The 14,883-nt window shown below is 42.4% G+C and overlaps 1 protein-coding gene across 5 annotated transcripts in view; it reads right to left on the minus strand.

Annotated features, from left to right (window-relative positions):
• Positions 1–2,706: 2,706 nt before the first annotated feature.
• atg16l1 (ATG16 autophagy related 16-like 1 (S. cerevisiae)) overlaps positions 2,707–14,883 on the minus strand; it is a 70,957-nt gene continuing 58,780 nt past the window's right edge. For all 5 annotated transcript variants that reach the window (XM_080185404.1, XM_080185403.1, XM_080185402.1 and 2 more), the window contains 4 exons: positions 13,043–13,192; positions 10,251–10,298; positions 7,859–7,960; positions 2,707–6,756 (listed from right to left, as the gene is read on the minus strand). In XM_080185404.1, the coding sequence (XP_080041530.1) occupies positions 6,663–6,756; positions 7,859–7,960; positions 10,251–10,298; positions 13,043–13,192 (394 nt within the window). In that variant the 3' untranslated portion in view covers positions 2,707–6,662. The remainder of the gene's footprint in view (positions 6,757–7,858; positions 7,961–10,250; positions 10,299–13,042; positions 13,193–14,883) is intronic.

Consider the following 14,883-nt stretch of genomic DNA (forward strand, 5'->3'; position numbering starts at 1 on the left):
TATAAGTGAAGCTAAAAGAAGCTTAATAGTTAGGCTTCTCCCTCTCTCCACTGCAAATATTCTATTTTATCGATACTATAACACTCTCTGCTCCTTGAATTCCCCTCCCAGTTCCTTCTAATATACTTCTTCCTCCACACATTGAGATCATCACAGCTGCACATTTCTTATATACTCTAAGAATCTCCAACCTGTGCAATTCTCCCTTCAATAATCCATAGCTAATCATTTCTTCCAGGTCTTTCTTCAACCTTGGTGTTCAGCGCCATGAGCACTGACAATTATAAAGCAGCAGTGAAGATGAAAATAATGCACACATTAAGAGAAAACGTGGAAAGGAGAGCAAGTCAGCCCTGGATGGAAAAAGGCAACAGAAAGATAGGATGTAAGGGATATTGGGATCAGGCAGAGATGCACTATAAAGGTTGACGGAGAGGCTGGTTGGAGACAATTTGTGTGTGTGTGTAATGTCTTTTAACATTCATGGTCATGGAAGGACTTGAAACCATTATAGGCCAGCGAGCACAGTGGTGATAGGGCAATGGGACTTGTTACAAGTTAACACGTGGCAGCAGTTATGGAACACCTCAATTTTATAGAGGGTAGAGTGTGGGAGATGAACCATAAATGCATTGGAATAGTCATAAAGAGGAAACAAAGACATGGATGAAGCTTTCAGTAGCAAATGAGACAGCAGTGCAGTAATAATGTCACAAATAGTAATCAAGATCTAGACTAATGTTCTGGGGAAATGGGTTTAAATACCACTCTGAAAACTTGTGGAATTTAAATTCAATTAATACATTTTATAAATCTGGCCTCAGAAATGACGACCATGAATCCATCAATTGTCACCAAAACCCATTTAGTTCATTAATGGCCCCTTAAGGAAGGAACTCTGTCGATCTTACCTAGCTTGGCCTACATTTAACTCCAGGCCCACAGCACAGCAGTGTAGTCAACTCAACTACTATTTGAAATGGCATAGCAAACCATTCATTTCAAGGGCAATTAGGGATACATGACAAACACTGCCTTTGCCAGCAATGCCCACAGAACATGAAAGAAGAAAGATGAGCTGTTTGAATTTTTTTTTAAAATCACAACCTGCATCACAGGACTAGAGAGCTAAAGTATAGGAGATAGGACATGATCACAGCATCACAAAGGAGTGATTGGACAATTTCACTTCTGGAGAAAAGGTCTAGAAATATTGATTTAGGAAGTTGTCAGGATATTTCCAACTTGTTCAAAAACCTTACCTGATCTAGAGTGTAACTTTAATCCTCTACTTAGCCCCAAGCCATGCTCTGGCCACCACACTTCAGGAAGGGTATGAAAAGTACTGGAGAAGGTGAAGAAAAGATCCATCAGAATGGATCCATGGATGAGAAACTTTGGCTACTTGAATTAGAAAAGCAGGGGCTGTACTTTTTGGAAAAATAGATTGCAAGATTTGATAGAAGTGTTCAGAATCATGAGGTGTACGGACAAGATTGATAGAATGTGTTTCTATTGACAGAAGGGTTAAGAACAAGAGGGCACCAAACTAAGGCGAATGGCAAAAGCACCAGAAAGATGAACCGTAGAATCCCAACAGCGCAGAAAAAGGCCACTTGACTCAGAATTTGCACCAACTTTCTGAAGGAGCACCCCACCCATGCTCTCCTCTCTGTCCTATCCCCCCCATATTTACCATGACTAATCCATACAACCTGCACATCTTTGGACTGTGGGAGGAAACTGGAGCACCAGGAAGAAACCCACGCAGACTCAGGGAGAATGTGCAAACTCCACACTGACATTGAGAAAAGCTTTTGATCCAGCGAGTGTTTAGGATCTGGAAATCACAGCTCAAGTGTGTGGTAGGGACAGATTCAATCGTGGATTTTGAAAAGGAAGTGGATAATTATCTGGAAAGAATTTAAGTCTTGGGGAAAAGGCATGGAACTTGAAGAGAAAAGTTGCTCTACCAGAGAGCCAACACGGACAGAAGGGGCCAAACATGAATTACCCAAATGACTAGTGCCAATGTGCGCTGAGGTGATTAGTGGTGGCAAGTCATTCAAACATTAGTGCATCCATTTCCATCCTTACTCAACATACACACTCTTCTGTCTGCAAGAGACTAAGTAACGATCAGGAATTGTGATCCCCACCGTCCTTGCCCTATAGATACTATGGCCAGTGCAGTACCATAGTTCATCAGCTGAGAACAACAAACTTAGCATAAGCACAGTTTCAAATCCACACAGAACTGCTGTATAGCCCAGGCAAAACAGACCCAGTGGCCTGCTTCTCTACTATATCATTTTAGGTCAACTAGTACCATACCAAAACCAAAACCTGGTGTTATGTGCAGCTTTAGCCATGTAGCAGAAAAGGAGGGCAAGGACTGGTCATGATAAATTGCCCTTTATTGTCTGAAGTTGTGCCAGTTATGTGGATTTCGGGCCCTAAAATTATCGCAGGATAAATGTGTAGTGTTATAGGGATGGAGGATGGGCATTGGTGGGATGCTGTATTGAAGAGCTGGTGCAGACATGATTGGCCAAATGGCCTCCTTCTGCACTCACTGTAGGGATTCTAGGATTCCAAGAATTTAAAAACAACCTCACTCTCAAATTGTCTCAAACATTTGTTCACAAATTTAAACACAAAACATCACCTGAAGTTGAAAAGGCGACTCAGAACTCGATACAGCTTTTAGAATTCACTTTATTTTTTATAAAAAAACATTTATAATGAAGCAGCACTGGCAGATTTACAGAGCAAGTTGGTGGTGATTACACAGGATTCAGCCATAACAAGTAAGCCAAATCTCAGCCAGGCAACATGGCAGTTACAATGCCATGTTCTTCAGGAAAAAAATTTAAAGTGCATGTGGCAAGTACTCTTAAAGCATCGATACAAACGAGGTAATTGGAACATGCCACTCAACTACACACACAGAACAAAGTTTGGACCCTGCCTTCATTGCTTTCGCCCTAGTTCATGAGCACAAATCTGTCTGCAGTCACAGTGCAAGTAATTTCTTAATGGTGCATTTGGTAAAACCGTTGTCATCAAGGAAAGTTTGGGTCTGAGTGTTCAACTACAGCAGGAGACACTTTTTTGCTCTTTTCTCAATTCAGAGTGGGCTGCAGTGACAACAGGCCAGACATGCAATGGGCATCCACAACAAAACTGAACTCTCTTCCATGTGGATCAGTAATAATAAAAAGTTTCAAGTGCTTGAACATTCAATATGCAACTTTGAGGGGCAAGTATAAAGTCTTGACCTTAAAGAGCATGTAAATGTGCACACCACCCACCTCCCCAACTCTACCCCCAATAGAAACTAAATAGAAAGGCTGCTCAATATGAGCATTGTTACACATGGAACAGTGTTACACAGCGAATGCTTACAAAATGAACAGCTCCTTCAGTATTGCCAAAACTCATTGGGATGGGCAAACACCAAACAGCTGACAGACTGATGCACCTCTGGGAAAATACTTAGGAAGAGCACCTCATCTTTCATTTAGGCACTTCATAGCCTTCATGACTCAATAATTTCAGACCAAAATCTTGCTGCCCATTTTGTTTCCTTTCCGTTTCTTTTGTTTGCAATCAGCAGTACACCTGCTCTAGGCACCAATTATTTATTTTCTTGCCCCATTATCATTTTCTGTGATCCTGGCACTAACTCTTCTGTCTTTCGGTCTTTTCCACCTTCTACCCTCTCACAGACCATCCTTCGGTACTTGTCCACCCACCCCCTGCTCAAAAACTAGCACACTTCTAACATTTCCCAGTTCTGATGGGAGATCACAGGGCCCAAAATGTTAACTGTTTCTCTCTCCACGGATGGAACCTTAATCTGACTGTATTTAGCATTTTGTTTTCATTTCAGATTTCTAGCATCTGCAGTATTCTGCTTTTTGATGTATGGGAATTGTTGTTGAAGGCTTTATTTTGATTAAATGTGGGACTACCTGATGCAGTGGATTAGGTCTTAGCCTTTATGAATATGGGTTTAAATCCAGAAAGACAGATAGGATGGAAAATTGAAAGTTTATCCTTTTTCAAAAAAAAACTTTAAAACTCACATGAGCTGAGTTTGCACAGTCTCAGTTCCTGGTGAAAACTGGGCCCAGCTCAAGCAATCTGCCAACCACACTTTTCAGACTAAAGCTGAAACGTACTGGAACAGAAGGAGATTTACTCTCTATTTAAACTGTGTATTGGACCCAGCTCAGGTTCAATATGGGTTTGATACAGAGTAAAGTTAGGGTTGCAGCAAGTATTTCCAGGTTTGACAAGAGTACTGACCCCTTGACATTGCCTCATCAGCATTCCAATATCATACACAACTTGGACTAAATGCACAATGAAGGTCCCTCTGCAATGTCTTAAACTCTCAGATCAGATGCCACCTGTGTTATAGAGTAAAGCTCCCTTTACACTTTTTTCACAAAGCATTCAAGGACCAGGTACAGCATTGGGTCAGCATGAACAAGATAATTTCCTCTTAACCTCCGGTGGAGTTCTTCCGCTGTGCGGTTGAGAAGTTTCTCCATGCAACACATCAGGTTTTAAACCAATCAGTTAAGTGCAAATAATGGGTAATTGCGCACCTAATAGGGGCTTGGCTGCAAGTGTCGTTCCACACAAATGTATTTGATCAGCCCTCATCCCATTGGCTCAGATCAGACTTGAACCCAGATCCCAGAAGTCCACATTACAGAGACTATACTCGGCTCTCCAGCAATTGTGTTATGGCAAAGTGTCTACTGCGACCAACAAGCCTCCTCTCTGCTGCCAAAGAGTCTGCTGTTATTGCGGCAATTTCTTTTCATCTCCGCCATCAGTGAGCATCTGTACAAAGCACATGTACCTGTGAACACTCCATTAGTCAGCTGCTGAATAGTGCAAACATTGCTTGGCAAAAGCAGATTGTTCTTCAGTTGGTATGGGCTGTTAGAATGAGGGATGCTGTTGATATGGATTGCACACAGTAATTCATTTAAAAACTTGGATCTGCGCATGAGCTGCATGAAGTTTTAATGAGTGCATATCTTGAAGCTTCTTGTCGAAATTTGCTTCATATGTAGAAACAATCAATACCTTTACAACACGTGCTGCCTGAAAGTTATTATCTTAGACACAGCTTTTTTTCCGCTCCTCTTCTAAATGTGCCAACTCTTATTAGTGTACAGTTTCATAGGCATCCTCCAGGATTTTTTAGTACTCAGTTTAAATGTGCGTGCCTAAAATGAGAATGCTGGCAGGCCATGTGGTTAGCAAAACTAAACGCTTCCCCCACCCTACCCAACGCCCATACTTTCTAATCACTCACTCAGCAATAGTCAGACCTGGGAATCCTGGCTGATCTTTCCCCTACCTAGACGAGGAACACCAAGAACAACTATAAGGCTCCAAACTAATGCCTCAAACACCAGCTAAGATAACAAGCTGAGAATCCATCCTGGGATCTTCTCATCTGTGTTTTTCAGTGTTATCCTGGCAGCATCCTCAGCATCTTCGGAAAAAACATTTTGAATGTGAGATTGGAATGTGCCTCTCTGGTGCAGTAGGAACAAAGTGCAGAATCTAGGAGCTGCTCCTCTGTACAAAGGATACAGATTAGAGTGTGGGGCGATCAACTTACCAGAGGGAAGAAGACTGAGCAATACGTTACCTTGTTAACTTAGGGCACATCATGAAAAGCAGAATGCAAGATTAAATAGAATGAGGAGCGAGATCAATCAGTGATTACTGAAGACAAACAGAGGATATAATTAGATAGATTTGGGCAAGGTGCATCAGTATGTTATTAAAGATAAACAGAACAAAATTGTGTAGCTCGGTTATCAGTGCCAGTGTGTGTATATTCCCCACCTGAAAAGATTCTGCAATTCAACTCTGAGGGCAACTCTGATGGGAAATAAATTGGCCTTTCCATTGTGGTCCATATGCAAAAAACAAGTGCAAAAAGAATTGCTTGTTCTTTCAGTAAATTGCCCTTTTGGGGAAATCTTTTCACACATGGTTTACAGCTCCTTACAGGAAAAGCAAACTACACAATATCACCCTCCTCCCCCCTTATTACAGCACATCAAACCATCACTTCAAGCTACTTCACCAGAGAACTTAAATAATCAAACACATACCATCTGTCGCTACCCCATACTTTTGTTTCTCATGTCTTCCAAAAAAATTAAGATCAATATACTTATCCAGGTCAGAAGGGAGAGCGTAGGGAGGGAGGCAGGCAAAGCAGACACAATGGCAATAACCACTACCATTGCTATGGCATCAGGAAGCCACGGGCAGAGTAAACAACTGGGCACCTTGGGTGGCTAACCCATGTCAAGTTGGGTGGCTCCACATCCCTAAGTAGATCACAGCAGCTGGTACACAGCACAGACCCTCCATATAGTTCCTAAAGCAATATACTCCAGCAGGTGGAGAATGTGTTTCGCATGGTTGACTGTAAATGTACAAGAGTTCACTGCTGTTGTCTGACTGCCCTTTCAGTGATGCTGATGTACCAGAGGAGGCTCACTCTGTCACACTGCGTGCCATGGTTTGGACCGTGGTACAGGCCAACCTCCTGCGTGGGGCTGGAAGTTGTGTGCATATAAGGGACTGCCTGGTCATCTTCCAGTCACGTCAAATTAAACCTCTGACCAAAGTACCACACGGCTTCCTTTATCCACACTGATCACATGCTCTCCAGACGGCGACCACGACACTGCATTTACAGAGGAGCTGAACCGGGGAGGAAGAGAAAAGAAAAAAAGTACAAGTAAGGATTAGAGATACTCTTCAGCCCTTTTATTACCCCTAGCTGAGCTGCTGGGTCTCACCTTCCAGCCTTTGCTAGCCTCAGCTGATCTGAAACACTTCAGGAGAATTAAGAAGCAAGTTTAGAAAAATGCCTCTCTTGCAAAGCACGTCGCAAGCAACTGAATTATTTATTTGCCAGAAATAATGAACTGGAGCTTGAACTCACAACCTCTGACCCAGGGATCAAAGTGCTATGAATTGGCACAATTTGGGAATCTGAAAAGGGGAAAATTGTACTTAACATATCTTCAGTTCCATCTGCCCCATAGTAAACAGCACAATTAATGTGCAGTTGTTCTCTGACTGCCCAGTGATGTTGCTGCAGAGTGCTCTTAATCTCTTTTTTGGTGCAGGGTAAGTGGACAAATCAAACACCACTCTCCTACGAGTTGGGTTTGCATTCCAATAGCTGAGGGCGAGGGGATGGGAGGAATAAACAGGATACCCTTGAGAAGTTCCAACATGGCAAACCAAATGCTGGAAGATCAGGAATCAAGTCAACCCCATGACAGACTGAGTAATCATATTCCTGATAGCTAATGTAACTTTCTGATTTAACTTGCAAGTCCTGTCACGAATATTCTGCGATAATAGAGTATGCAACCTTAGCTGGTTTAACTCCAGAAGTATCCTCAGAAAATACTGCCTTGGAACAGGAGATGATAGGATTTCATTATTAGTCAGGATGACATTTCAGAATCAATGTCTACTAATTCTTTTCGGCCAGTGCCTGTCTGAGGACCTCAGGTGCAAGGTCAGTTGTAATGCCCTTTACAGTATTTTAGACACTGGCACTGTAGGCTCATACATGAAGCAAAACCACTTGGGGGCAGTGGTAAGGAAAGACTATTGGAACACAACTAAAATGGTGCCGAACAAAAACTTTAAACAGCTGAATTTGTAACAGCCCAATTGCTTGAAGGCAGTAAAAGGTCCCTCAACCAAGTATATCTTTGGGCAGGAGGCAATCACAGTATTACAAGCAACTATTACAAGCACATGCTCAGCAGTCAGTCTAACAAACCTGTGGTGCTTTCCCAGAGTTCTTTCTATCTTCCCAGATTCAACACCCCACACATAAAGCGTTCCATCCGAAGAGCCAGCAGCCACAAACTTCCCATCCGGACTGGAAAAGAGAGCATGAATTGGTGTCGAGCAATTTCACACGGCTGGATCCCCTTGAACACAAGCTGCACATATTACTTTAGAAGTCAATACCACACTGATTCAATGGTTAATGATTCAAACAAGAGGTTATTGCAGAAGGTCAGGGGACATGGAGTTGGGGGTAGGGTGTTAGCGTGGATAGAGGATTGGTTGTCAAATAGGAGGCAGAGAGTGGGGGTCAATGGGTGCTATTCGGATTGGCGGATGGTGACTAGTGGGGTGCCCCAGGGGTCGGTGCTGGGGCCTCAGCTATTTACCATTTATATAGATGATCTGGAGGAGGGAACCGAGTGCAGGGTGTCAAAATTTGCTGATGACACCAAGATTGGGGGAAAGGCAAATTGTGCGGAGGGTGTGGAGAGTCTGCAGAAGGATCTAGATAGGCTGGGCGAATGGGCCAGGAAATGGCAAATGGAATTTAATGTTGGCAAGTGTGAGGTGGTCCACTTTGGTAGGAAGAATGGTAGGAAGGACTATTACTTACGTGGCGAAAAACTGCAGCAGGCGACGGTGCAGAGGGACCTCGGGGTCCTTGTGCATGAGTCGCAAAAACCCAGCTTGCAGGTGCAGCAGGTGGTCAGGAAGGCGAATGGGATGCTGGCCTTCATAGCGAGGGGGATTGAATATAAAAGTAGGGAGGTCTTGCTGCAGCTGTATAGGGTATTGGTGAGGCCGCAGCTGGAGTACTGTGTGCAGTTTTGGGCGCCGCACCTGCGCAAGGATATTTTGGCCCTGGAGGGAGTGCAGAGGAGGTTTACTAGGCTGATACCGGAGTTGAGGGGATTGAGCTATGAGGAGAGGCTGAATAAACTAGGCTTGTACTCGTTAGAGTTTAGAAGAATGAGGGGAGATCTCATTGAGACGTATAAGATGATGAATGGGATGGATAGGATAGAGGTGGAGAGACTCTTCCCGCTCAAAAAAGACAGTAGGACTAGGGGGCACAGCCTCAAGATAAAGGGGAGGCGGTTTAGAACGGAGTTGAGGAGGAACTTCTTCACTCAAAGGGTGGTGAATCTCTGGAATTCTCTGCCCGTTGAAGTGGTGGAGGCTGCCTCGCTAAATATTTTTAAGAAGCAGGTTGATGGGTTCTTGATAAGAGAGGGGATTAAGGGTTATGGGGAGAGGGCAGGAAAGTGGAACTGAGCCACGACAGATCAGCCATGATCTTATTGAATGGCGGGGCAGGCTCGAAGGGCTAGATGGCCTACTCCTGCTCCTATTTCTTATGTTCTTATGTTCTTAAACCATTCAAACTGAGTCATGCAGTCTGAGGAGCTGTGACATGGCTGTTTATTTGCTGATGAGCTGAATTCATGGAAGCCCCAGAGGACTTACCAGGACAAGAGATACAGTAATGTAGTGCTTTGTTATTGGAATATTGATCAAGTGAATGCGAGTTTAAATCCCCTCAAATCAGTTTCTGAATTTGAATTTGGCTGAAAAATATATATATGAAACTGGTCATCAGTAAAAGTGACTATTAACCAATTAAACAAAATACTCTTCACTAATCCCCTTCACGGAAGGAAATCTACTGCTTTTAGGTTTGGCTCATATGTTTCAAGCCAAAATGGTTGACAACTTAACCATCTGCTTAAAGGCCAGGCAATTTTTGCCAGCATTGTTCACATCTGAAAATAAAAAAAGAAAGTGAGATTTTTACAGTGGGTGAAAATAATGAGCTGGTGTTATAGGTTTTCAGTATGTTAATAGAGTAAATGTCATATACTCTGAGTATCCATTAATTACTAGCACGAAACTCAGATTGGCCAAAAACTTTCCAGAATAGACATAGGCACATCTAAAAATTTCACGAGGCTGATCTGTTGGAGCCTTGCATCATCTATAACAACAATAAAAAAAAACAGAAGATTAACTTTACCTGCCCTTGTGGATTTGACCACGAATCTTCAAACTGTTCGGAGGGCCCAAAAAGGTGCCAGAGAGACATGTTTAGCTTTACCACCAGCAATCAGCAAGGGTTGGAGGCAAGATATGAAGCATCATTGATACTTCCCACATTTTGAGAAATGGGTCAACGAAACCAAGTGCTGCCATTCAATGCTCTCATCATCAGAAACACAGAGTATTTAATGTAATGTGAAGATGATTTTAACTTGTAAATGGTGGGGGCCACCGAATTAAAGCATTAACCCAGTCTGTGCACTCATAATTCCAAAACACAGGAATTTAAAAGATACTCCCTCGTTAATGTTGTCCTTACACAGACATTAGACCTCAATTACCTGAATGTTACTCTTGTCCAATCTGACCCACACTTGAATCCAGGTGCGCTGTGAAAAGAAATTGTACACTATCAAAGGCAGCACCAATCACCCACATTGGTTGATGTGATGAAGTACATTAAGTGTTTGTGTTACTGGACTACTAATCCAGTAGCTGAGACAAAATTATTCACAATTCAAATTTCACTACAGCTGCTGCAGCATTTAAATTCAGCCAATTCAATAAAAATTGGCAATAAAACGTTAGGCTCAGAAATGCTGACTATGAACTCACTGGATTGTCATTAAAGTCCATTTGGGGCGGCATGGTAGTTAGCTACTGTCTCACAGTGCCAGGGGACTGGATTCAATTCCAGTCTTGCGCGATTGTCGGTGTGGAGTTTGCACGTTCTCACCATGTCTCTGTGGGTTTCCTCCCACAATTCAAAGGTGTGCAAGTTACGTGGATTGGCTATGGTAAATGTGTGGCGTTACAGGTATAGGGCAAAGGAAAAGGGCATAGATGGGATGCTCTCTTTGAGAGTTAGTGTAGACTCGATGGGCAGGACAGCCTCTTTCTGCAATGAGGGGTTCTGTTATTCTGTGTGGTTCACTGGTGACCTTCAGGAAGGAAATCTGCTGTATTTCCTGTTGCTTGCCACTTCAATTCCTCACCCTGCTCTCCTGTCCCCATGTCCATTCTGGGCCTTTTGCAATGTTCTAGTGAACCCAAACTGGAGGAACAGCACCTCATTTTCTGACTGTTCAGTCCAGAAGGCCATGAAGTGCCCACTGAGTTCAACAACTTCAGAGAATGAACTCTCTCCTCCACTTTCACCCTATTTCCATTTATTTTATTCCATTTAATCTCATTCATCCATTTTATCATCCTTCCTTTTCACTTCTATTTTTCCACTTCGCCATCCAGCTCTCCTTCTTTCCACATGCTCCTTCCCCCTTAAGTGCAACTGCCACATTCCTCAGGCAGTCCTTTAAGAATCTGTACCTCTGTTTTGCTATTCACGCACTCTGATCACTTAATGGACACTCCTAACACGTTCTCAGCCTTCCATATCCTCATTTACATTTGCTATGTCCAGTTCCACACCCTCTCCCCTCCCACCCCAATAGTATAAATCTCTGCTGATTCTCTTTGCTCTTAGCTCTGACAAAGGGTCATCTAGACTCAAAAAGTTGGCTCTATTCTCTCCCCATAGATGCTGAGAGACTTGCTGAGATTTTCCAGCATTTTCTGTTTTTGTTTCGAATTCCAGCAAATGCAGTACCTTGGCTTTTATAATCTGGTGTTCTTACTGGTCTGACCTATATATGACTCCGAACCCACCGTAATGTAATTGATTGTTCTCTGAAATGGCCTAATAAGTCAGTGGGATCAAACTGCTACAAATGTCACTGCAGGAGTATCTTCAGCAAACGGACTGCAGCGGTTCATGAAGGCAACACACCAGATCCTTGTCAAAGGCAATTAAGGATGGGCAATAAATACTTGCCCACATCACGTGCATGAATGAAAAAACGGACCAGAGGGTGACAACCAACCACATAGGCTGGAGTAGGATATCAATACTATACAGTGATTTTGTTGCAGGAGTTCTTCAGGATAGTATCCTTGTCTCAATCACCTCCTGTTGCTTCGTTAACAATTTCCAACAAAGTGAGAAGTTTGCTGATACTTGTAGTGTTCAGTACCATTTGCATTCCTTCAGTTACTGAACAAGTCCATGCCCACATACAGTGACCTGAACAACATACAGACTTGGGCTGGGAAGTAACTTACACACTACACAAGTGACAAGCAATGACCATCTTCAATTCAAATTTAACCACCTTCCCTTGACATTTGGCGTCATTCCCATCACTGAATCCCCCAACATCAATATTGTGGGGGTTACCATTGAACAGAAACTTACTAGCTATATAAATACTGTGGCTAGAAGAGGTCTGAGGCTGGAAATTCTGTGGCGAATGACTCACCTCCTGTTTCCCAAAGCACGTCCATCATTTACAATTGATAAGCCAGGAGTGTGATGGAACAGTCACCACTTGCCTGGATGATTGCAGTTCCAATACTCATGAAAGCTCAACATCATCCATAACAAAGCAGAAGTGATCAACACTCCATTTTCACATACCTTAACCGCTCATTCCCTCCACAATGAGCACCCAATAAGAGCAGTGTGTACCATCTACAAGATGTACTATAATGACTTGCCAAAATATCTTTGATAGTACTTCCAAAACTGTGACCTCTACCACCTAGAACAAGGGCAGCAAATGCATGGGAACACCACCAGCTTCAAATTCCCTTCCAAACATACGCTGACTTGGAATTATGTTGTCATTCCTTTGCTGCCAACGGGTCAAAATTCTGAAACTCCCTCGTTATGAACACTGTTGGTGTAACTAAACCACATGGTCTGCCAAGGTTCAAGAAGGCAGTTCACCATCATCTTCCCAAGGACAATTGGGGATGGGCAACAAATATTGGCCTTGCTCATACCCCATAAGCAAATAAGAAAATAAATATGGACATGATCCTCAGATATAGACATGTGGAACCATAACAGTACTTCCTAAATGTAAACAGTCTTTATTGCAATTCTTTGGTATAAACAGAAAGATAGACACTGACTGCCAGTTATAAACAGACATACAATTTTACAGTATGGGGTAGCCATCAAGCATCTATCTATTCTAATCCCATTTCCCAGCACATGGTCTGTAACCTTGTATGTTATGGCATTTCAAGTGCTCATCTAAACGGTTGAAGAAGCCCGGGCCACCCCAATTACCTGAAGGACTGTCTGGTGACATTTGTGCGTAGGTCAATGATTTTTAACAAATCGTCTCTGGAGCAGGTGAGTAGCTCTGTCCGTTCTGGATTGAGATCGAGTGCCGTGATACGGCCCTGTAGTTCCACCTCACGTACAATACTCTCCGTCCTAGAGAAGGAATATAATACACATAGATTAATATAATTCTGGGACTGTAGAGATCCAGCATCAGGTTATTCACAGAACTTGAAGTCTCACTCTTTGGTCATTCAACAATGGTATTGTTACAATCTCCATGGAGGCCGACAGCTTTTAAGGAGATCTGAACTTCCAGTAATTAGCTGAAAGTATGGCACAAAATTTATGGTTTAAAACTTCTACTGTAACAAATGACTAACAACACTACAACTGAACACTTTCTGTTGGTAATTTATAAACTACAGAGAAGAACACTGCCTTCTACATTGTTCACACATTATACTCATCACTGAATTATAGTCCTTTTGGCAAACAAATTATCCCAGCTTGGATTCCAGAACTCCTGCTTCTCAAATAGTAACTTTGAGTAACTGTCACCAAACACTTTCCTTGGGTTCTAAATAATTTCCCAAATCCACCATTGGCAGCAAAGTTTGTTCCAATGATTCTTCTTGCCCCGAACATGCCAGAAGGATGTAGGAAGTGACTTTTCAATGAGTGACCATCTCTATCTCTTGCATCCAGCTGTGATAGCGCGAGGTCAAGCAACTTTCTCTATTAACCACACAGAACCTTCGTTGGATAGTCATTGATTTGTTGGGAAGCGTGTAACATGATCTCAAAAAAAATCAGCTCTCTCTGCTCTCTTCCCTGTGGCAATGTAATACACAACTTTGTAGTGAGGTAGTGATGTTAATTAGATATCTTTGATCCCAACTGTTTTTCATCTTAAATGAAATAGACAGTTTACAGTAGAACTGTTTACAACCTGATACCTTTAATGCCTCTCTGGGACTTCAGGAGAATCAATCTTCTCCTTGCAAACTCATGAGACTGTTGCCATTGTCTCCAAGAATAAATACTACATACTTTCTTTCCAATAAAACAATCTAAGGCTTCCTTTTATATCTATAACAATCAAGTTACTCAGGCTTGTCAGGCAGACTGCAGAACAGGTCACATCACTGCCTTCATTTACCCCAAGTTTAAATCTAGTCTCAAAGTATAGTTCTACAAATCTCACATCTGTAATAATGTCTAGACTGTTATAATGTGTTGATATAACTGGAAAGTACAGAACTGAAAAAGATCTAGCAATCTTCCAATTCCAAAATGAATACTTCCCAGTTGGCCATTCTGTTAAACAGCTATCTAAATCAGCCCATATTCACTGGCACTTAGAAGAACGAGGGATAATCTTATTGAAATGTATAAAATTCTGAAGGAGCTTGTCAGATAGAAGCTCTTTCTTTGATGGGAGAGTCTAGCATCTTGGGATAAGAGTCAGCCAGTTAGGACTGAGACAAGGGGAAATCACTTACTCAGAATTCTCTCCAAAGAATGTTGTGGATGTCTGACCCCATGGTATTTTCAGCCCTGAGATTGATATGATTTTTAGTCACTTAGGCATTCAAGGTGTATCGAAAAAGGCTGGGAAGTTAAGTTAATGCTCAAATTCAACCATGATACTGAATAGCACAAGTGATTCAATGGCCTGCACTGCCTACTTATGCTGCTCTTTGTTTCTTAGTTAAGTCTGCATAAAACTGTCTAGCCTATCTGTGCCCACTATCCCATCTCATGGGCAGCTTGCTCCACATGTTCACCAAATTCTGCACAATTTTCTGTGCAGCCTCAAAACAACGTCCAAAGATTGAACC

Source organism: Carcharhinus amblyrhynchos, chromosome 3 (genome assembly GCF_965287045.1).
Source record: "Carcharhinus amblyrhynchos chromosome 3, sCarAmb.v2.hapA, whole genome shotgun sequence".
Classification (NCBI taxonomy): Eukaryota; Metazoa; Chordata; class Chondrichthyes; order Carcharhiniformes; family Carcharhinidae; genus Carcharhinus; species Carcharhinus amblyrhynchos.